General features: G+C 42.2%; 2 protein-coding genes across 4 annotated transcripts; both read right to left on the bottom strand.

Moving 5' to 3' along the window:
* Window positions 1-152: 152 nt before the first annotated feature.
* LOC120026440 (V-type proton ATPase 116 kDa subunit a2-like) lies at window positions 153-9,767 on the bottom strand. Its single transcript, XM_038971303.1, has 20 exons — window positions 9,565-9,767; window positions 8,830-8,908; window positions 7,897-7,997; window positions 7,538-7,675; window positions 6,542-6,636; window positions 6,296-6,422; window positions 6,101-6,183; window positions 5,885-5,978; window positions 5,291-5,503; window positions 5,032-5,182; window positions 3,373-3,512; window positions 3,105-3,262; window positions 2,852-2,942; window positions 2,556-2,674; window positions 2,226-2,436; window positions 1,964-2,083; window positions 1,746-1,865; window positions 1,540-1,657; window positions 1,240-1,411; window positions 153-1,008 (listed from the first exon to the last, which is right to left on the bottom strand). The coding sequence occupies exons 1-20, from the start codon at window positions 9,679-9,681 to the stop codon at window positions 906-908; spliced, it is 2,550 nt and encodes an 849-aa protein (XP_038827231.1). The 5' UTR covers window positions 9,682-9,767; the 3' UTR covers window positions 153-905.
* Window positions 9,768-11,459: 1,692 nt separating this feature from the next.
* On the bottom strand, window positions 11,460-13,456 carry LOC120025818 (NF-kappa-B inhibitor-like protein 1). 3 transcript variants are annotated; one of them, XM_038970501.1, is made up of 4 exons: window positions 12,890-13,456; window positions 12,675-12,787; window positions 12,447-12,558; window positions 11,460-12,373 (listed from the first exon to the last, which is right to left on the bottom strand). In XM_038970501.1, exons 1-4 carry the CDS (start codon window positions 13,161-13,163, stop codon window positions 11,793-11,795), a joined length of 1,080 nt encoding a protein of 359 aa, XP_038826429.1. In that variant the 5' UTR covers window positions 13,164-13,456; the 3' UTR covers window positions 11,460-11,792. The 3 variants fall into 3 exon arrangements, with proteins under 3 accessions (XP_038826429.1, XP_038826431.1, XP_038826432.1); XM_038970503.1 differs by having other exon boundaries at window positions 11,460-12,370; XM_038970504.1 differs by having other exon boundaries at window positions 12,675-12,755; window positions 12,890-12,990.
* Between the last annotated feature and the right edge of the window lie 9,054 nt (window positions 13,457-22,510).

Raw genomic sequence — 22,510 nt, 5'->3', positions numbered from 1 at the left:
AACAAGTTTAAATGACTCCAACATAAGTGTATGTAAACGTCTGACTTCAACTGTAAATATTTCAATCCTGTGAAATGTGTCTTGTCAGCAGTAGCACCTAACATTCGCATTACAACAGTAAGACTAGTCATCAGTGAAAATGCTGACTTTTATTGTACAATCATTTCTGCATTGTTATTTGAAAAGTGCTCTGTGGCAATGTCGTTTGCAAAAATACATAATTGAGCTGTCATCTTTTATCTTCCCAAGAATGCCACATGGTGTATAATAACAGGAGAAACATCATGATCTACAAGTATACAATTCATTATACAGTACTATATGTCCAAAGCTGTCTTCACAGGGATACGCACTGTGAAAAGCTGCACAATTAGCAGCCGTGGTATTCACATTTGTCATTATCGGTAAGAAATTGTTATGGCACTAGAAATCAGGATAATTGATATGACCTCCTGTCCTTTATGTGTTGCTTCTACAACATTTTTTCTGTACTTTAAGTGATAAATATGAGTCTTAAGTAATAAATTAACAATAAAAAACACTCTTTCCTACAAAAATCGAATAAAATGCTTGGATCCACAAAATTGGCTTAATGTGGCCATTATGTGAGATGCATCACTTACTCCAGAACAGTACAAAGTACATTTCAACAGACCTAGATGAACAGTTTTGAATCCCACTGAATTCAGGAATTGAGGTTAGCTGATATGGACATATTTATGATGTAAGGCAGTCAATGCAGCCAATAGTGTCAAAAGCCGTATGCTGAAAAACTTTGCTACAAGTCATCCCAGCACTGCTCTGCGGTTTCTCCTCTTCATCAGTGTGCCATCTTGCTCTAACCCATAGCATCCTTCCTGGTACATGTTTTCCTGTTTAAATCCAGTGAATCTGGTTGTCGCTGGTCACAGTAAACCGTCCTGCTCAAAGACTGAGGGCAGGGTGGAGAACTTGAAGGGGGCAAACTTGATACCCGTCCCATGATAGAACTTATTCTGGAACTCCACCCTAGGAAAGGAGAGCATTCACATACTGTATGTAAACAACCAGTATGAATGCATGTGTGAACAAATTACTAAGTGAATGATTAAAAGATACTGAATTATACTGAGTAGGTGACCGCTGGGAAATGAGAGAGTATGTGAGAGTAGATGAGTGATTAACAGAGAGTAATTGATTGACTGACTGAATGAGTCAGTCAGTAAGGCATCACGTAGTTTAGTATAAAGACCGACTCACCAGTGCAGCCGGAGGGCATGGAGGAAGGCTGAGAGCCCTTCCATGACCAGCAGGATGGATACAGTGAGCACAGCGAAAAGGCTGAACACTGGTACCAGAAACAGCACCCCCAGTCTGGAGGTCATCCTGAGGCCCAGACGCATCACCATGGCCCACAGCACCTCCGAAAGCTCTGACAAACATATAGATGGACACACAGTAAGAGGAAGATGTATGGATCAATATCTGAACATAGAAACAGTAATTTATAGTAATTGCCCCCTTGTGGCCTTTTAAAGGTGTAGTGAGTCCGATACTTACGAGCGTGGGCCAAACTGAGGGCCCAGAGACGTAGGTAAGACGCCGTGTTGGAGATGCAGCCCAGGCAATACTCTATGGTGTGGATGGCTTGGTGCAGGAACACATCCCCAAAGTCAAACTGAAAGATGAAAAATACATTGATTAGACAGAAACGCAACAGTGATGTACTCAAATGTGTATATGAGATGTATAGTTGTGGTTCTGACCTCCTTAGGCTGGGTCTCTCTGCTGGTCATGAGGTCATCCAATCCCTCTTCCTCATCATCATCGTATGCTGGTGCTTGGGACATATCATCCTCACTCACACGCCTCACTCTCTCATATCCCTAAAATACAGACAACAGACATTAAAATGTGCACATACATTATTTACTGAAAACATATGGGTAACAAGCTCATACATGACTCTTTCCACCATACTCACCCTGCGTAATCGCAGGCCCTTCCCTCCACGGTGCAGCCAGTAGAGGTAGACTGGTTTTCCTAACAGCAGCACAGGCACAGACAGCAGAGCCACCACCACCAGGAAGACCTGCAGCCCAGTCTGTGGATCAAAATACACAGAGTCAAACACAGAGCCACATGGATAGATGGTCAAAAGAGACATTCAGAGATTCAGATACAGATGCTGAGAAACCCAGACTCGGGGGAGCACTCAGAATCATCACCCCATCCCCAACACCCACCTGTCCAGGGTAGAGAGGGGTGTTGTCCCCTCCCTGCATGAGGAACATGTTGATAAAGTGGATGAGGATGCTGGGGGCCAGGCGGGAGTCACGTGCACCGAACGCCAGCCACTTGTAGAGGATCATGAAAACCAGGTAGCCAAAGAGACATAGCAGGAACAGCAACTCAGGGAGGAACAGCAGGTAGACGTTGAAATTATGTTTGAAGTGCCTGGATAAATGGAAGAGAATAGGGAAGGGGAGGAAAGGATGAATTTACATTTAGAGAAACCCTTTCTGAAGTTTTCAACTTTTGTGACTACGGTTAGGAACCACCAACTGCTCACTCACAGATGGTTGAAGACACTGAGCACCACCCCAAAGCTCATGTGCACGACCCCTATGATGACGGACATCTTCATCTTGTAGGAGTTCAGGAAGGACAGACGATTCACTGCCATGTTCCATATCTGTGGGTGTGATACAAAGCATAACATGAACATAACATCAGACAATGTCAATCTCTGGGATTTGGGAGCAGTGAAAGGCATGAGAAGGGACATGTGAGAGTGCGTGATTGTGGGTTTGTGTGTTTAGCATCTGAGAGCATCGCTATATGTCTGTGTGTCGTGTGTATGTATACTCACAGGATCGATGCCAAAGGGGTATGGTCCACTAAAGACACCAGTGACATTGGGATCAAGGGAGAGCAAAGCATTCGTTTGGAGAGTTTCATTTCTGGAATAAGAGGTGAATATGAGTACAATAACCTCAGTCAGTTACAGCTAAATTAAAACGATATGTTCACATCGACAGGTACACTGACCATCTATTCTGTGCATACTGTGCTTGGGAATGTACAAATGTGCATGTTTTTGTGTGTTCGTTTTGATCACTCACGTCCACTGCTGATCTGTGAACATAGCCCTAACACTCCAGCTTGAGCCAAATATGTTGAGTGACTTGGAGAAGCAGTCATTATAGATCAGCCCCGTGTACACAGAGAAAAGGCCCATCATTAGTATGATATAACGTCCCTTGAAGAACACTGTCCAGATCTGAGGACAACACAGAAACCAAGACCAACATTCATGGCAGTACATCAAAATCAAGACAACCACAAAAACACAGTCGAATTTGATAGAAATTACACTTAAAACGCTCTCACCTCATTATCAGAGCGCTTGTGCTTGTGGCTTTTCTCTTTCAACACCATCCACAGGGCAAAGCATGCCATGACCACACCATGACCAAGGTCCCCAAACATGACCGCAAACAGGAAGGGGAACGTAATGATGGTGTAGGGAACTGCCAAGCAGAGATACATGTAACATTTTAGTCATTAAGCAGACACTCTTATCCAGAGCGACTTACAGGAGCAATTAGGGTTAAGGGCCTTGATCAAGGGCACATCGACAGATTTTTCGCCTAGTCGGATTGGGGATTCGAACCTATAACCTTTCAGTTACTGGCCCAATGCTAAAAATGTTCAGCATGGACAACTAGCTTTCATTTATTCCTATAACTGTGCTCAACCTGACTAGTCTGCATTACATGTATTGGTTAGTAATTGGAATCCTATAATGAATCCTCATGAAACCGAGACAAAAACGATTTGGGGGATTTTCATGAAATTTTATCCATACAATAGTCCTTTGGAGAAAGGATTGTCGACATATATTTTACATTTGTATTTAAAAGCCTAATTGAGAAATAATTACTCAAGGTTGGCATATTTATGACATTTTGGCTTTACCCATGCCTCCTTTAAGACACCATAATGTTTTATCTGTAGATGCTACATAGCAAAAATTGGTGTCATTGAAAATATTACATTTTTAACTTGGCAAATTTTTTGTATATATTGTTGATCATAACATACTGTACTGGCATATCACAGTTCCAGAGTGGGATCTCTGCTAGTTTTTAAATTATGGCCCATTTTATATAGAGAAATTGGCATAGACGACAATGTAACTAATCATAGCCCTCCTTTTACCTTTATCACTGCACACTTTGAAAATCACCAGCTGAGGGCGGCCATTTTGAAACTATTTTCACATTCACTCTGTTGGTAGTGCTTACAAATTGGATCATAATTCTAAAAGTAGGAATGATGATCCCACTCTGGAACTTTGATATGCCAGTAGAGTATATTATGTTCAACAATATATTGAATACTTTTCCAAATCAAAATTGGTATATTTTCAATATTCATGTTTCTATTTCTCAATATTAATTAATGTAAAAAAAAAAGTTTTTGAAATCAAAATACTACTCATAATACAGAGCAAGCAGTAAAGCTTCATATGACACCAATGTTTGCTTTGCAGCACCTACAGACGAAAGATTATGGAGTCTTAAAGGAGGCTTGGGTGAGGCCAAAATTGAATAAATATGCCAACTTTATTAAATTTATTAAATTAAAATATCAAATATATTTCAACAGTGCTTCCTCCAAAGGACTATTCTATGGATCACATTTCGTGAATATCCCCAAAATCATGGTACAGTATTTTTTTGTCTGGGTTTCATGAGGAATCACTCTAATAGTGCTCACCTGAGCTTGCCTAAATGTTGTGTCTAAAGTGTTCCAAACTAGCCTACCTGTAGGTTTGTCTGTCGACTACACAGGAGGTTGGTGGCACCTTAATTGGGGAGGACGCGCTCGTGGTAATGGGTGGAGCAGAATTAGGGGAATGGTATCAAATACATCAAACACATGGTTTCCATGTGGTTGATGCTATTCCATTGATTCAGTTCCAGCCATTATTATGAGCCATCCTTCCCTCAGCAGCCTCCACTGGTCTATTGAATCTGTACTCACCTGGACTAGCCTCCCTGTAGTCTCCAACTCCGTAAGCCTCCACAATACTCTGAAAGCCAGAGGTGAACTTGTTTGTTCTCAAGAGCGTAGGTGGTGTGTCGTTGCTTGGGATTCGGTTTACAAAGGATGGTACAGTGGCATCACCTTTTCTCTGAAAAGGGAAAATAGCATGTATTACATTTATACACACTACTGCCAGATTTGACAAAACAAACTACTGTATCTGTAGGACTATGGTATCCTCAACAGCCTCACTCACCGAACCTTCCTCCAACGCCCCCCGCAGGTTGGTCAGGTCAGTGACAGGGCACCACACCTCAGCAATGAGACACTTGTTGGTGACGTCAAAGCTACTCAGGTTGAGGATGTGGTAGATGGCCTTCATCTTCTTCACTTGCACTACCCAGGTGAAGGCCGACTCTGAGGCCTTCTGCAGCCCCTGCCTCAGGTACTCCTCAGTGCGGTGGAGCACCTGGTGGTGCCAGGGGACAGTTACAAGATTTGATATGTTCAAGTATTTGCATAAGGTCTTATAACTAGTGTCTATGCAAATGTGGAACATGGAGAGATGTCATCCAAATATTATCTAGCCAAACTCTATCATACATTGTTTGGGCCGTGCCTTTAACATGACATACAAATAGACAGACAGACAAACAAACAAACAAACAAACAAACAAACAGACAGACAGACAGACAGACAGACAGACAGACAGACAGACAGACAGACAGACAGACAGACAGACAGACAGACAGACAGACAGACAGACAGACAGACAGACAGACAGACAGACAGACAGACAGACAGACAGACAGACAGACATATGGGTAATGCCCTGGCAATTGCCCGTACATTGTTCAAGTCCAGGATGCGGGTCCTTAGGCTGTCCATTACATCTGCCCTCTCCTCGTCATTCTCAGGGTGGGGGTAAAGGTGACAGTGGTAACTGGAAGAAAAGGATACAAAAATATCACTGATACAGATCAATGAGAGACACAGGCCTGAGAGATGAAGAAGTGTGCATGCAATGGATGATTTTGTGTTTTGTGCTGGCAAAAGCATAGATACCAATCGCAGATCTTTTGGACCTTCTGTCCAATCTGGTCTCCCCAGAATGAGATAAGGAACACAACATTTTTGCTGATCTCACCCTGTAAGGTACACACACACAATACATATTATATGTGTCTTATTACCCCCCAAAAATGACATGACGGTAAACATAGATTTCTGAAATCCGTATTTCTTTCTATTTCTACTCACCGTGTCCAGGTCAGCAAGGCTCTCGCCCAGCTCTGCATAGCTGAGGATAGTGTACCCCTTACACACCCTCCACAACATGCGCTCAAAGGCCTCCACCTTCACCCGGTGGATTAGGCCTGACACAAACCTACAGCCAAGAGGAAGACTTTACCACTCAGGACTCACCACTTACTTAAGCTGACTCTCACAGTGATTAGCTACACATTATGTGAGTTTCTATTATACATGTTTGTCTGTGAAACTCACCCCAGCTTGGCTCCCAGTCTCTGCATGCCAGTGCAGCCTCCAGAGTCTGACTCAATGGATTGGAACTCTTCATACTGGGGGCCAAGGGCCTCATGCTGCATACAAGGAAAGGCCAGGTTTGCATGATCAACCCACAAATACCAGTAGCCTTTGATTTAAAAAAAAGGGTAAGTCTTAAAGTGGTACTTAAGTAGTTTATAAAACGTTAATTATTAGTTTCTAGACCTTTTGTAAATCTGTAATAGCAAAGTTATTACATAATGGTTGAAATTCATTGCTACACCTATTGTCAAGTGTAGCCTATTACAGGGATCATCAACTAGATTCAGCCATGGGCCAATTCTTTCTTCAGCGTATGGTCGGGGGGCCGGAACATAATGAAAAATGATTTGTAGACTGCAAGTTGACCGCAAGAAGCCCGAACAGATATAATATGTGACTAAAACATAATAATTTTAAACCTTGCTTACATTTGTATACAATCACGTGTCTATTACGCATGGGAATACTTGGGAACAGATTTACAAAATGAAAATCACTTGGAGACGATTTCCTGGTGTTTTTACAGTCTTTTATGTCCAACAATGAAAATTCAACCAACATTAAAAAAATAATAATTCTCAGAAAACTTGGGGGGGGCGAATAAAAATACCAGTTGCTGCCAGTTGGGGAACCCTGGCCTATAATCTACAAGCTAAAAAAAACATGCATCATTGGCCGTGGAATCACATGACCAAATGTCCATTGTTGAAAGTCAGGTGATACTCATGTGTGTGGTGATGAGGATACTCAACGCATGAAGAGAGGACAGAAAGACCCAATATATGGTGTCACAGTCAACTGACAGTTGTGTCTGGGAGGGCAATCGAGCAAAGGGTGAGTCTGATAAGTGTATGTGTCACTTAAATGGCATTAGGCAGTTATGAGGCGAGGTTATGTGATAGTAATGTGTATGGTGGGAGTCATAGTTGTGTAAATAGACATGATGGCACTAACCCGGGAGCGGCTGTGTACGAAGGTGTGTGTGATCCTCAGCATGTGCGTGTACTCGGTCAGCTCCAGAAGATTCCGCTGCAGCTTCTCTTTGTTCCTGGCCACCTCGCTAAGCTCCACCTCCAGCCTTTGGAGCTGCTCCTGGGGGACCACAGTAGACAGACCACACACGGTCAACACCCCTTGACCACAGGAATCATATGGGAATTAGTTCCCCTCAACCATTAATAACACACAATCAATACCCTAAACCACACATGGTCAATACTATCTTCAAACATTTACCAACTCAGCGATTCATCCACAGTGAACATCAACCACAGCACTCGTTCATTACATGACAAACAGAATCTCAGACCTACCATGATTTCAAGGACATGTTTGGGGGGAGGGGCGACTGGACAGATTTCATCATCTTCTGGCACAGCAATATTTGCCTTTCGGATCTCCCTCAAAAGGTACCCTGTACAAAGAAAACAAAAAATTATTTAAAACAAGTGTTTAATCAGATAAACAAACACTGATTGAGCACAAAAGAACACACAATCATCATGGGATCTGTTGAAACATCCAGAGTATTTACAGTTATAAAATCCAGACACGTTTGATCAAAACATAAAGAGGTCTTGCTAAAATTATCTGTAGAAGAACAACTGAGATCTATATCTAGCACAAAGCCAGTCTTTCACAGAGGAATGACTTGTAATTCAATCCCACTGCATTGCTGTTACCAAAAGCAATATGTAATTCTCTGTAGAGGTAACCAGAGCTTGATCAAACCCCACCAGTAAATCAAAGGTACAGATGTAGGATCTTAATTTGATCTCTCTTTTGTTGTTGAGAATTTTCCTATACCGCAGGAAAGGCAAACTTGTAGTGTATTTTAGGTTTAAAAAGGCTTCTAAAGATTGTAATTTCCACTTTGAAATGTCAGACTTGATTTGCCCTAATAATCTTTTTTATCAACCCCTACAAAAATGTCCATTAATTATAATTCACATTATAATTCACAGGATTATTATGGGTCAGCAGGTGGCCTAGTGGTTAGAGTGTTGGACTAGTAAACAAAAGATTGCAAGATCAAATCCCCGAGCTGAAAAGGTAAAATTTGGTCATTCTGCCCCTGAACAAGGCACTGTTCCGAGGCCGTCGTTGAAAATAAGAACTGACTTACCTAGTTAAATAAAGGTAAAAAAAATATGCAGAATTATTTTCCTGCTGTAGCAAACAAGCTCAAATTAGGATCCTACATCTGTATGGTAGTCTTGGTCTAGTGTCCATCTCAGTGACCTCACCCAGAATTCTCTCCATCTCTTCACATCTCTTGATTTCGCTGACGAAGCGTCGCTGGAACGAGTTGACACTGGGGTTGATCTGAAACCAGAGGAGCACAGTGGTCAGTGACTTTGCCAGGAGGCCCAATGCTCACATCCTGGAGTTCATGAAATAGATTCCTTTCCAGTACATTTTATTTTGCAGAATGTATCATTTAAATATCAACATTTCATTTTGAAAGGTCCAAATCCATTTGCTTTTGAAATCTAGGTCAGGTCACAACAATGAAATTAAACAAACCCAGTGAGCAAGGTACCTGGGTAACAGGTTTTTGGAGGCCCTGAATTATATAGACAGACAGACCATATGCAGTTGCATAGAGACCTCCATCATGACTACCAGACAATCACAGAATAGGGGGATATGTGATCAAATAAGGCTTTAACTGATTTGCTTAATCAGTTTGTGCTACATTGTATTTTATTTTTTACAAATAATTGATCCAGGAGTAGCACATTAACTGGACTGATAGACACACGTAGGCATAACCCTGGGTGCACTGGTAGTCCGATGCAGGCAGACAGACAGACAGACACACACACACACACACACACAAAGAACAGTTTTGGTCATGACATATAATTGACAACTGACAGACACTGAGTAGGCCTAACTAATTTATATACACTATGCTTCTATTATTGCATTGCAAGTCTGCACATTGGCTCGACAGACAAGTGGAATAGCCTACTTACATCTCGAAACTCGACCAGACCCATTTCTCCCAGCTCACTTATGCAATCATATGCTGAACCGGACTGTAGAAATAACTGCGCCAAGCACATCTCTTCACTTCGGAACACCGACCCCATCTTATCTGCCACCGGCACCTTGCTGACGAAATCTCCTCCGGCCTATTAATTCACTCTACGACAATTGTAGCAGTAGTTGCATCCAATAAATCATACCAACGCGAAATCACAACTCTGCGCGTGTCTATAATGCCAAGCTTCGCAATAACGTTTCCGAAAATTAATACATTGTATCGAGTATAAGCTCTCTCAATTTGGCAAAATTACTCTGCCTATTAACGGGTTAGTTATTTCATCGATAATAACGCTCGAGCTTTTACACTAGATCATTAGGTCCCCTAAATTGTAAGAAAACAAACAATACACCCTCACCCTTCTATCGCTTCGCACATATTTTATCGAGCGTGTCAGATAATACGCGTCATCCTGTGTCGCTATCACAAAGAGTCAACTATATCCCCGTCGCAATGCTATGTGTAAGATTGCTCATTACGCAAAATAGAAAATAAAAATATATGTCAGTCATGCCAGCAGACAATATCCAAAATTGTACATAAAAAGTACAAGTTAAAATGTGGGTAAGTATAAATAAAATACTTTTCTTTAATCGCAGTATGTTGGCTGCCTATATAGTCTGAGCGTGCCTGCAGGTTGCCAGATATTTTTATTTTAGTCCTCAAATTGAATTTTGACACCCGAGTATACGCCGCTATTATCAAAAGTGTATAAAGGTAGGGTGTGGCCTACACCCACAGTCTATACACTCAAATAATAATACACTTTGATAGCGAAATCACCAATACGAAAATACCACATTATTTTCAATAAAGCCTATGACTCATAGGCTATGAGCCCTTGTGGCAATATATAAATAAACACACAGCCATTAGGCCTAGTACAGTCAATGTATGCGTCTATAACATTTCCAAAAACACAGAGAATTGTAGATGAATTCATATTTGAATGTGCATTTTTTCTGCTAGCTTATATCGAGGGCGAAATTGCCTTACAGCTATTATTTCGTTTGGGGATTTGAACCAAATCTGGCAACTAGAGCATCCTTTCATTTATTCAGTTCCATCATTCAAATTAGGGTGAACCATCTGCCCTTTCTTTGTGTGTGTAGGCCTGTATAAGGATTGTAGGTGGTGGTAGGTTAATAAATGCTGTCCAATAGTTTCTCTTTTTAAATCAAGTCAAGTGTCAAACTGTTTACTTACTGTGATCTTTTTTCTTTTCCCCCACTTTGATCTCATCAGCACTCTTGACTTAGTCGAGTGTATTGTGCAGTTTGTGTCATCATGGTCCTTTTGATCCCCTCCCAATCCTTAACCCAAATAGCTTCAGAATTTTTTCAGTTAGGTAACATGCTGAACTTGTGAATAAGGCGGGCCGGGTTCCTGACAACATCATAATAACAAGTCTTTTCTTTTGACTTTTCTCCTTTTTTATGCATTGTTACCATGACATTATCAACATTATTAATGATGCTAGTAACACTTACTAATGTAAACCATTCTAATTTCATGCGTAAGTGTTCACTAAATATTGGTATTGGATGCTATCTTACATTTTTGATAAATCATTTTGTCTATACACAGGCTTTACACAACTTGTTTCAACATTTGTGTATACAAATATTCTCAGTTCCGACAGCTTAAAAATCAGTAACATAACATGAAGATTGATGTCCAGTGTCCATCAATGATCCCTAACCAACTTGGCAGAACCTTTGCCAATAATGGATAAATGTTGCACTCCTAAGAGGTGTGCATAAAGATTCATGCCGGTTTGCTGCCAAATGTGCCTCCTCCAAGTATTGATTCAAGCAACACTTATGCAATCAAGATATAACAGGTTATTTATTTTTAATTAATTTTAAAATTTAACAAGGCAAACACTTATTCTCTCTAGCAACATCATCTCTTACATCAAGTCCTAGTGCCGAGAAGTACACAACTCAACACTAAGAAATATGGCATTCACTCAACACTTTGGCATGGTGACAAGAATAAGAAGCTTAGCCAAGTTTATCCAAGAAATTAGTTTTGACAGATCAAAATGACTGACCACCACTGGAAACATAACCACTGCCCTGCATGTACAGGACCGTGAGTGGCTAAACGACAGACTGTTCAACATCTCATAAGGTCCTTTCCAGTCTGACATTGTCACCTGAGGCTCTGAGCCAGTCTATTGAGCTCCTGTGAGAGAGCAGTGACAGTTTCCAGGATCCTCTGCTTGTCTCCCTCCTCCAGCCGGGTCCCACAGCGCTGGGCAAACCTATCCGGGTGCCAAACGGTCTGCTGGCGCCTGAGGAGTTTACGGAACACTGGCATGTCTTTCCTATCTGCACCATGCAGCATCACCTCCACCATCTCCTCCACTGAGCCCTTTGCTGCCGGCCAGGGGATGTCCCGATAACTCAGTTTTGTGGTGGCCGCTGCTGCAGTGTCAGTGTTGAAGGTATCTGCACATCGCTCCTCGTAGCGCTGCTTCTTCCCCTGACGCGTCTCCTCCTCTTTCCGTGCAGCACGCGCCAGGTACTCTTCATGCTCCCTCTGTAGCCTCTCATGCAGCTCTCTGTTAGCCCGATCCTCCTCATCCGCCTCTTTCTTCCTCTTCCCATGAAAACCTGAGGATGCCAGTCTTTGAGCCTCTGCATGCTGTTTAGTGACATACTCCTGTCTAATTCTATCTGCCCAGTCTTGAAAGTCCTCCTCATCGGTATCTTCCGCAAATAAATCATCTGCTGAAGAAAAAAACAACATAAATATGACAATGTACAATTATTTAAATCAAATTATTCAAGAGTGAAACATTACCATCATATTGTCCAAATGTTTCAAAAAACTCATCCTGGCATTCCCCAAAGAGCTTCTCTTGCCACTCTTTCTCAGCGTCTGTCGCTTGTGAAGACTTTTCCCTAGGTGCAGTCTTTGGGAGAAAAATAACATCAGAAACAGTTCTCAAGGATGTACACACCATACAATCATGTCCTAGCTCTCTCCTAAAACACATATTACACATGCATATGGCAGAGACATTCATACCTTCTCAAATTTCATCCATTGCAGCAGGTCCTGAGGTGTAACTCCTGCATTATTTGGTGCAACCATGGCATCTGGGCAACTCTTTTGAAGGGGCAAGACGAGGTCATCATAAACTACATGATAAAAGGGGGTACATTTTTTTTTTAAAAGGTTAGAAGGCATGTTATTATCCTAGCTGCATCTTTTTGTTGTTAGTAATACTGGCAGACCTTCACCTCTTTTGCCATGTTTCAGAGCCTTGTTAGCAGCAATGTGTAGGGGCGTGTCCCCTTTCTTGTCTTTCTGAAGGATGTTGGCTCCATACTTCAACAAAAGCCGAAGGATGGCGTCATCACGGAGCGAGCAGGCCAGGTGCAGGGGAGTCCTGCGCTTTTTACCCTGGGAGAAGTTGACGTCGAGGTCGGAGTGTTTCCGGAAGTAGGACTTCAGCTTCATTAAACTGCCATCTTCCACGTATCTTATCATCTTTTTCTGTTTACGAGTCGCCATGATCTCCCTCCGTATGGACACTTACTCTAATTCTAATTTACTTCAACAAAGACTTAACAGCTGTAACAATACATAGCTAGCAGCTTCCACAGTTAGTTAACCAACAACAATCAATAACGTTAGTTATAGGTTGTCATAAAAGAGCACAACAGGTAGCGTAATCCTATTACCCGTCTTCGTTGCATACTAAATATCTTTTGTCAGTTGATCAAGCCAATTTCAATGTTTCGCAACCCCCATTAGTTAGCTGGCTTGTCGATTAGTTGATGTAACCTCAACCAAATTTGCGGAAACACGGACAAATAACAATGTAACACCGACGTCAATATGCTGTCCTGTCGTTAAATTCCCCTGTATATTTATTCGGAGTCTTTTAGTTCCGGATGGGTTGTAAATTCCGAATTCAATCACTAAGTGGCAGTATACCGCTGTAGTATACATGGCTTTGACTTGCAATGCAGTTAATTTAAATCTTAAACCCTTGCATTTATTGCTCGTGTTTAAAAGTTTAAACCATTCTTTCACCGAGTAGATAATGATAAAGCTAATGTCTGATTTTATCGTATGTGATCATACTTTTCTAGGTAGACAGCGTAAAAGGAGAAGCAGGAGGTAGAGGTAGAGCAGGTGACCCCCCTGTGCTGGTTTAGCAATGTGAATCATTGAGACATTGATTGATAATTTGTAGGACCTATACATCTAATCTATAAATTACATAAAACAATATTACCATGGATTATGTTGCTATAGAGCTAAAATTTGTTGCGAAAGTGTGTTCTTCACTTTTAAATTGTAGGTTCCCTTACAAAAAAGTCCCACAGGATTTTCAGGCCCATTTTCCTGTAGGACAACCTGCAGGATCCCTTCCTCATCCTACATAGAGAATTTACTGTAGGACAATACACAATTTCAAAAGAATGGACAGAAAGCACAGGATATCAGATTGCATGACAATTTTATTATTCAATGCAGCAACAAAGGATGAGTTTTATTGTCCTTTTCAGCTCCAGCGCTGCATAAAAGATGATTCCTTGGAGAATCGCCTGCATGGCTGTCCAGTGCTGCTGCCTGTGTTAGTCAGTCTCACTGTTGTTCATAGGCTTGGTCTTAACAGGGGAGGAGATTAAAGAGATTAGATGGGCAGCGTTCACAGGATGTAACGGCAGAAACGGTATGTGTGCGTGTGTGTTACATGAGGAACAGTGACAAACGAAATAACAAGTAACGGTTAGGTCATACTTACCAGAATCGTACTTACTATCATAAATCGTACTCAATGAAAAGGGTCAAATTTGATCGTTTTTAAACATGGTTATTAAGGCCAAATAGGCGATATTACTAATAGGCTGTCAACTCAGTCACATGGGTAATGATTGGCCTATGTAATGATATAGGCCTATTATTAAACATGTTACAAAAGAACACTGAAGACATAACTTCCTTTATACTTTTATTAAATATTGATATTCTCTTGTCTCTCTATGCTGAAAGAAAAAAAGCACAACTCATTGGTCCAAACCAGGCAAATGGCATCATTGAAGTGACAACACTACAAAGCTCAGGTGTTTTGGAGCCTTCCACACAAGGCTTCTTCCTTTCCAGATGAAAAAGTAAAAAAGCTGATCCCCGAGAAAAGTAGGAAACAAAGTAAGGAGAGGTGTTATTATAACTGAATGAAAGGCTCATTTGGGTTTAAGGGAAACGTAAGCATTTTTGTCTGAAAAACACAGAAGAAATATGTATATTAACACGCAACACACCTATACATTGACAAGAAAGGATGTAAACCTATACCTAATGTGAAGTTTATGCTCATCGTTCACCGTTTCCCTCAGTGCTGCCCCTCAGTGCTTTCTCTCAAATAAAATACAAGTGTGTCGGTCGCATACACATATTTAGCAGATGTTATTGCAGGTGTAGCGAAATGCTTGTGTTCCTAGCGCCAACAGTGCAGTAATATCTAAAAATACACAACAATACAGACAACTCTAAAAGTAAAATAATGGAATTAAGAAATATAGAAATCTTAGGATGAGCAATGTCAGAGTCCGGAGTATAAATATACTTTTTTTAAAATCCTGTATTTAACAAGGCAAGTCAGTTAAATTCTTATTTACAATGACGGCCTACCCGGCCAAACCCGGACGACGCTGGGCCAATTGTGCGCCACCCTATGGGACTCCCAACACAGCCGGTTGTGATACAGCCTGGAATCAACCAAGGGTCTGTAGTGATGCCTCTTGCACTGAGAAGCAGTGCCTTAGACCGCTGCGCCACTCGGGAGCTAATATACAATATACACCGTATATACAAAAGTATGTGGACACCCATTCAAATGAGTGGATTCAACTATTTCAGCCACAACCGTTGCTGAGAGGTGTATAAAATCGAGCACACAGCCGTGCAATCTCCAATGACAAACATTAGCTGTTTAATGGCCTTTCTGAAGAGCTCAGTGACTTTTAACGTGTCACTGTCATTGGATGCAACCTTTTCAACAAGTCAGTTCGTCAAATTTCTGCCCTGCTAGAGCTTCCCCAGTCAACTATATGTGCTGTCATTGTGAAGTGGAAACGTCTAGGAGAAACAACGGCTCAGCCATGAAGTGGTACATCACAGAAGCTCACAGAACGGGACCGCCGAGTACTGAAGCTCGTAGCGCAAATTTAAAAAAAGCACAATAACTGTTCATCTGGAGCTTCATGAAATGGGTTTCCATGGTCGAGCAGCCGCACACAAGCCTAAGATCACCATGCCCAATGTCAAGCGTCGGCTGGAGTGGTATAAACCTTGTTGGCATTGGATTTTGGAGCAGTGGAAACGCGTTCTCTGGAGTGATGAATCACGCTTCACCATCTGGCAGTCCGACAAACGAATCTGGGTTTAGTGGATGCCAGGAGAACGAAACTTTCCCCAATGCATAGTGTCAACTGTAAAGTTTGGTGGAAGAGGAATAATGGTCTAGGGCTGTTTTTCATGGTTCGGACTAGGCACCATAGTTCCATTGAAGGGAAATCTTAACACTACAGCATACAATGACATTCTAAATGATTCTGTGCTTCCAACTTTGTGGCAAAAGTTTGGGAAGGCCCTTTCCTGTTTCAACATGACAATGCCCCCATGCACAAAGCGAGGTCCATACAGAAATGGTTTTTCGAGATCGGTGTGGAAGAACTTGACTGGCCTGCACAGAGCCCTGACCTCAAGTCCATCAAACACCTTTGGGATGAATTGGATGTTCCAACATGTAGTGGAAAGCCTTCCCAGAAGAGTGGAGGCTGTTTTACAGCAAAGGGAGGACCAACTCTATATTAATGCCCATGATTTTGGAATTAGATGTTCGACAAGAAGGTGTCAACATACTTTTGGTCAAGTAGTGTATAAACAGTTGAAGTCGGAAGTTTACATAGACTTAGGTTGGTGTCATTAAAACTCGTTTTTCAACCACTCCACAAATTTCTTGTTAACAAACTATAGTTTTGGCAAGTCGGTTAGGACATCTACTTTGTGCATGACACAAGTAATTTTTCCAACAATTGTTTACAGACAGATTATTTCACTTATAATTCACTGTATCACAATTCCAGTGGGTCAGAAGTTTACATACACTAAGTTGACTGTGCTTTTAAACAGCTTTGAAGATTCCAGAAAATGATGTCATGGCTTTAGAAGCTTCTGATAGACTAATTGACATCATTTGAGTCAAATGGAGGTGTACCTGTGGATGTATTTCAAGGCCTACCTTCAAACTCAGTGCCTCTTTGCTTGACATCATGGGAAAATCAAAAGAAATCAGCCAACACCTCAGAATTTTTTTTGTAGAACTCCACAAGTCTGGTTCATCCTTGGGAGCAATTTCCAAACGCTTGAAGGTACCACGTTCATCTGTACAAACAATAGTACACAAGTATAAACACCATGGGACCACGCAGCCGTCATACCGCTCAGGAAGGAGACGCATTCTGTCTCCTAGAGATGAACGTACTTTCGTGCAAAAAGTGCAAATCAATCCCAGAACAACAGCAAAGGACCTTGTGAAGATGCTGGAGGAAACAGGTACAAAGTATCTATATCCACAGTAAAATGAGTCCTATATTGACATAACCTGAAAGGTCGCTCAGCAAGGAAGAAGCCACTGCTCCAAAACCGCCATAAAAAGCAAGACTACAGTTTGCAACTGCACATGTATGTACACTTCTGACCCACTGGGAATGTGATGAAAGAAATAAAATCTGAAATAAAATCATTCTCTCTACTATTATTCTGACATTTCACATTATTAAAATAATGTGGTGATCCTAACTGACCTTATGATCATTTTTACTGCGATTAAATGTCAGGAATTGTGAAAAACTGAGTTTAAATGTATTTGGCTAAGGTCTATGTAAACATCCGACTTCAACTGTATATCTGGAAACTTGTTTTGTGCAGTTTCTACAAATCCAAATCTGATCAAAGTAAAAACATTTTATGAGTTACTAAAGGGGTTTTAGTGCTGCATTATGGTCAAATATTTTCCCTCACCAATTATCAGTTTGACTTTTCCCTCATCAAGGACTGGCTTTCCTGAAGTCCCTTTATTGGCATTTCCACTTTTCCAGATAATCCATGAGTAGCAATCACCTCCCTCCCAATCCCAGCCACAGCCAGGTCTTTCACATGGCTGTGCTGGAGGTGCCACCTCTACTGCAGGCCTGCAGTGTGACATTACTTATGCCCAAAGGGGTCATCCCCTCTGCTGATGGTCTTGGCTGTATAAATGTTAACATAATCATACACTAACATCTTATCACTGTTTAACGTTAAAACATGTCAAAGAATATCAAACAATTTAATGGTGAACATGGGTGCAACTGGTGCTATCATAAAGGAGAAGGGGTAGAAAAGGCGCAATGGGTTCACTAGAGTGTATCCTACTGTTTAGAATGAGCCAGAGCCACGCACAGACACCAAACAGGTTGCCTTGGTGGTAGAGTCAGGGAACATCATACATGGTGTTATCTCCTTTAGTGTTCCTTACCATTTCCAGCGGGATTGCAGGGTTTGCTTTTGATTGCATGCACGGCATCTTACTAGGCATATGTCATCAAATGACTACACTGTGGTTTGAGTCCAAATATCACCCTGAGTCCTAGTACACTGGAAGAGAAGTAGAGGGCATAAACAAAATATTGCTTGCCATAAAACCACCTGTAAATGTGGCAAGACCACCACGCTCAATTAATTTACTCAAATATTGGAAAGCCACAGAGTTCCAACACTTCCTGCTGTTCTATAGTCTCCCCTGTTTAAATGGGATTTTACCCAGGCAGTGCTTACAACATTTGCTGCTACTGGTGCAGGGTACAGTACAGTATCTATTGTCTACTGAAAGACACGGTTACCTCTCATGACATTGATATGGCTGCGATGTTCCTTTGAGAATTTGTTATTAGGTTTGAACAATCGTATGGGAAATGTCAAGTCAGCTACAATGTCCACATACTTTTGCATGCACCTACATCTGTCCGAAACTGGGGACCTTTGTGGGCTCAAAGTGCATTAATCTTTGAAAGTAGTAATGGGAGACTTGGTACCAGGACAAATAGTGGAAATGTTCACTCTCTACCAACACATCCCAAGACTACTCACTATTACATTCACCACAGAATCAAACCAAGCTAGCAAAAGATTTGTTGAAGAAATATTAAGGGGCTACAATCTCGCCAACAAATGTGAAAAAAAAACAAGTGTATTTTTACTAGGGTATCCTGTTGCACAGAACCCTACATCAAGGGAGGATTTTCTCCTTGAAGAATCAGACATTACTTACAAAAAAACATGTACATTTCACCATGGAGCGATCATTAAAGGGAATCACATTTATTCCAAAACAGCAAGTACCTTATCGAAACTAGTAAACCATGTAGTGGTCACCCAACATGGGTCAGTGGGGATGGTCATGTCTTTTGTTGACGTAGGCAGTGAAGTGGGCTACGCAGTGATGACAACAAGATGCACAATAAGAGACTAAGAGACAGGAGGCACTGCCTCTTGGATTCGTAAAGAGATTGGCAATTCAAATGAGGTTCAATTAATCAAATGCACAGACATATGTACCACCTGTGTTTACCTGAAAGACATCCAAGGTGTACAAGGGAACTGCATCTGTTTACAACCCAACAAGTGGGAGGTAGACTGAGAAAGGGTGGAAGCGCTGAACCTAACTATTTATTTATTTGTTATAAAAATGTATACAACTTTTTACATTGTATTTATACATTCAGAGTATGTATGAATAAAGGTGTTTCTTAAACTGGCAGCATGATACAAAATGCATTATTACATTGACATTATTACATTGACTGAAATGTGGACCTACTGAAACCATTATAAATAAAAGTAGCATACACTATAATTATTGCATGTGGACATTGTCATTTATACATTTTCTCACATCTGCTGAGTTGAAATGTTGTCTGATATTGCACTATATTTCAAAAGTATGTTTTCTCTGTTGTCACAACATATCTCAAATCCTGTAGTTAACTTGAAATTGCCATATCCTGCAGCCAGGAATATCAAAATCCTGCAGATTTTGGACCTGCGGGAATATATATATTTTTAACGTTTTTTAATTTAACCGTTATTTAACTAGGAAAGTCAGTTAAAATGACAGCCTACCGGGGGAACAGTTGGTTAAATGCCTTGTACTATCAGGTATTAAGGTAAGACCCAGATGCAGACTGTGTCGAAGTAACAATGTTTATTACAGCAACAGGGGCAAAGGTACAGGACGGCAGGCAGGCAGGCTCATGGTCAGGGGCAGGCAGAGTGGTCAGGCGGGTGGGTACAGGGTCAGGACAGGCAAGGGTCAAAAACCAGGAGGACAAGAAAAGAGAGACGGGAAAAACAGGAGCTGACACAAAAACGCTGGTTGGCTTGACAAACATGACGAACTAGCAACAGACAAACAGAGAACACAGGTATAAATACACAGGGGATAATGGGGAAGATGGGTGACACCTGGAGGGGGGTGGAGACAATAACAAAGACAGGTGAAACAGATCAGGGTGTGACATGTTCAGGGGCAGAACAACATATTTTTACCTTGTCAGCTCGGGGATTCAATCCAGCAATCTTTTGGTTACTGGCCCAACACTCTAACCACTAGGCTATCTGCCACCCCATGCAGGACCAAAATCATGCAGGTTTTGGTCCTGCAGGATACCTGCAAGAACTTACGTTGTTGTGCAGGATTTTCTAAATTTCTCTAGGACAAGTCATACTCCTACTGGAGTCCTGCAGGAACATCAGGGCTTTAACCTTCAGGATTTTGTCAATACTACAGGATTTCTGCAGGACACCTGCACAATTCATGCACAAAGGGGCAAATTCCTGTAGGAGTTTTTTGTAAGGGTTGCCCCCCCGTACATCTTTATATTCATTTTTTTTGTCTGATCATCGCTTCCCATCTCTAGTTCCTCCTTTCCTCTCCTTTGGGGTTGATTCTCTGCCATGAATCTGTTCTGGGGGTCCTTATTCAGCTTGCCACCTGTCAGGAAGAGGAGACTGTGTAGGCTATAAGAGAGCATCTGTGTGTGCGTGCGTGCGTGCGTTGTATGTGTGTTGTTTGTGTGGTGTGTGTGTGTGGTTTGGTCGGTCGGTTGGTGGGTGGCAGCTAGTTGTTGTTGCAGGCATCAACACCAATGGCGCTTGCAATAATAGAACCCAAATGCTGAAATGTGGAACAGCAAAATTAATTGTTTTTTACAAGAGTTTATCTGTGTGTGTGTGTGTGTGTGTGTGTGTGTGTGCGTGCGTGCGTGCGTGCGTGCGTGCGTGCGTGCGTGCATGCATGCGCGCATTTGATAATGTTTGTGTGTGTGTGTGTGTGTGCATGCGTGTGTGTGTGCATGCATGCGCACATTTGATAATGTGTGTGTGTGTGTGTGTGTGTGTGTGTGTGTGTGTGTGTGTGTGTGTGTGTGTGTGTGTGTGTGTGTGTGTGTGTGTGTGTGTGTGTGTGTGTGTGTGTGTGTGTGTGTGTGTGTGTGTGTGTGTGCATGCGTGCATTTGATCATGTGTGCGTGTGTGTGTGAGGAAATTTTTATATACACTGATTCTGTAACAAATTTTTATTCAATTTGTATTAATCATACTGAAAATGTCTATACATAGAAAATAACGCATCTTTGCATTACAAACTTACCCTTTGATCAAATGAGGATGGAATTAGCTAATGCACCTCTTGACCTTAACACATTTGTACCTGTCTCCAGGTCTGTCTGTCTGTCTGTCTGTCAGTGTAGCTGTCAGTTCCCGAGATGGAGTAATGTTATGCTCAGAGGGCTTGAATGGGTCCAGCTGAACTGGCTCTGTGCTGGGGCTGATGACAGAGGCTTCATTTAGTCCTCGGGTGGGCCTGAGAGAGGGAGATGGCTTCTGTGCAGAGAGAGGGCTCCCTCACAATGGGGATAGAGAAGGAGATGAAGGGGTGCTTTGTGCCCTAGAGAGGAGGATCCGTTCAGGATAATTCAGTTCCTCACACCCGTAGTTCCGGAGTGGTCCCCCAGTCAGAACCCCTTCTTCCCCCATGGCTGTCGGAAACTACGTGACTCCCTTAACGATACCCCTCTTGTGTGAAAGGGCTCCACTATGTCACCTCAGGTGTTTGGGTCACATGCTCACGTCTATGTGGAGACTGGGCTGAAAAGCGATAGATAGGCAGGGTGAGGGTGCATTCTTTGGTTTCTCACAGACAGTCTATTTTAGCATGGTGAGGTGGATCAACCCCCCCACCCATCCCACCCATCCCCCCTATCCCACTATTCAATTGCCTCAGAGTGCGGTCGAGTGCCAAGTTTGATCAGATCCTATCACAGCATTACGTAACTGCTCCTGCTAACACCCTGAACTCCTATAGGGTCAGGTGGGGCGTGTGTCTCTCGCGCCAGGGGGATGAAGCGGAGCGATGCTGCTGAAAGACAGGATATCCCTGGACAGGAACCCCTACCTTGCCGCTTGTCTTTCCTGCCTGGCCTGCTGACTCTATCCTGTCCACTGAGGTCCATCACCCACCGGAGAGGGAGGAGGGTAAGGCAGGCAGCAGGAAGGCAGGGGTCCTCCAAGACGCTCCAGGGGTCATCTCCCCATCCCGCCACAGCACGACCAGGCCTGGTCCAAGGTCCGGTTTGTGGCCTGGGCTACCTTCTCCCCATTGTTCAGATGGAGGAGAAACGTGCACACACTTCCTCTGGATCTATTTTTGCTTTTGCCTGGCCTGGTTTCTTCTGCTCTGATTTATGACAGCTGGAGATGTGTGTATGACAAGAGGCCTGACTTTATACCTGTTTTAATAGTATTAC

Source organism: Salvelinus namaycush, chromosome 31 (genome assembly GCF_016432855.1).
Source record: "Salvelinus namaycush isolate Seneca chromosome 31, SaNama_1.0, whole genome shotgun sequence".
NCBI lineage: Eukaryota > Metazoa > Chordata > Actinopteri > Salmoniformes > Salmonidae > Salvelinus > Salvelinus namaycush.
The sequence above is the reverse complement of the archived record's forward strand: the minus strand, read 5'-3'. Positions and strand labels throughout refer to the sequence as shown.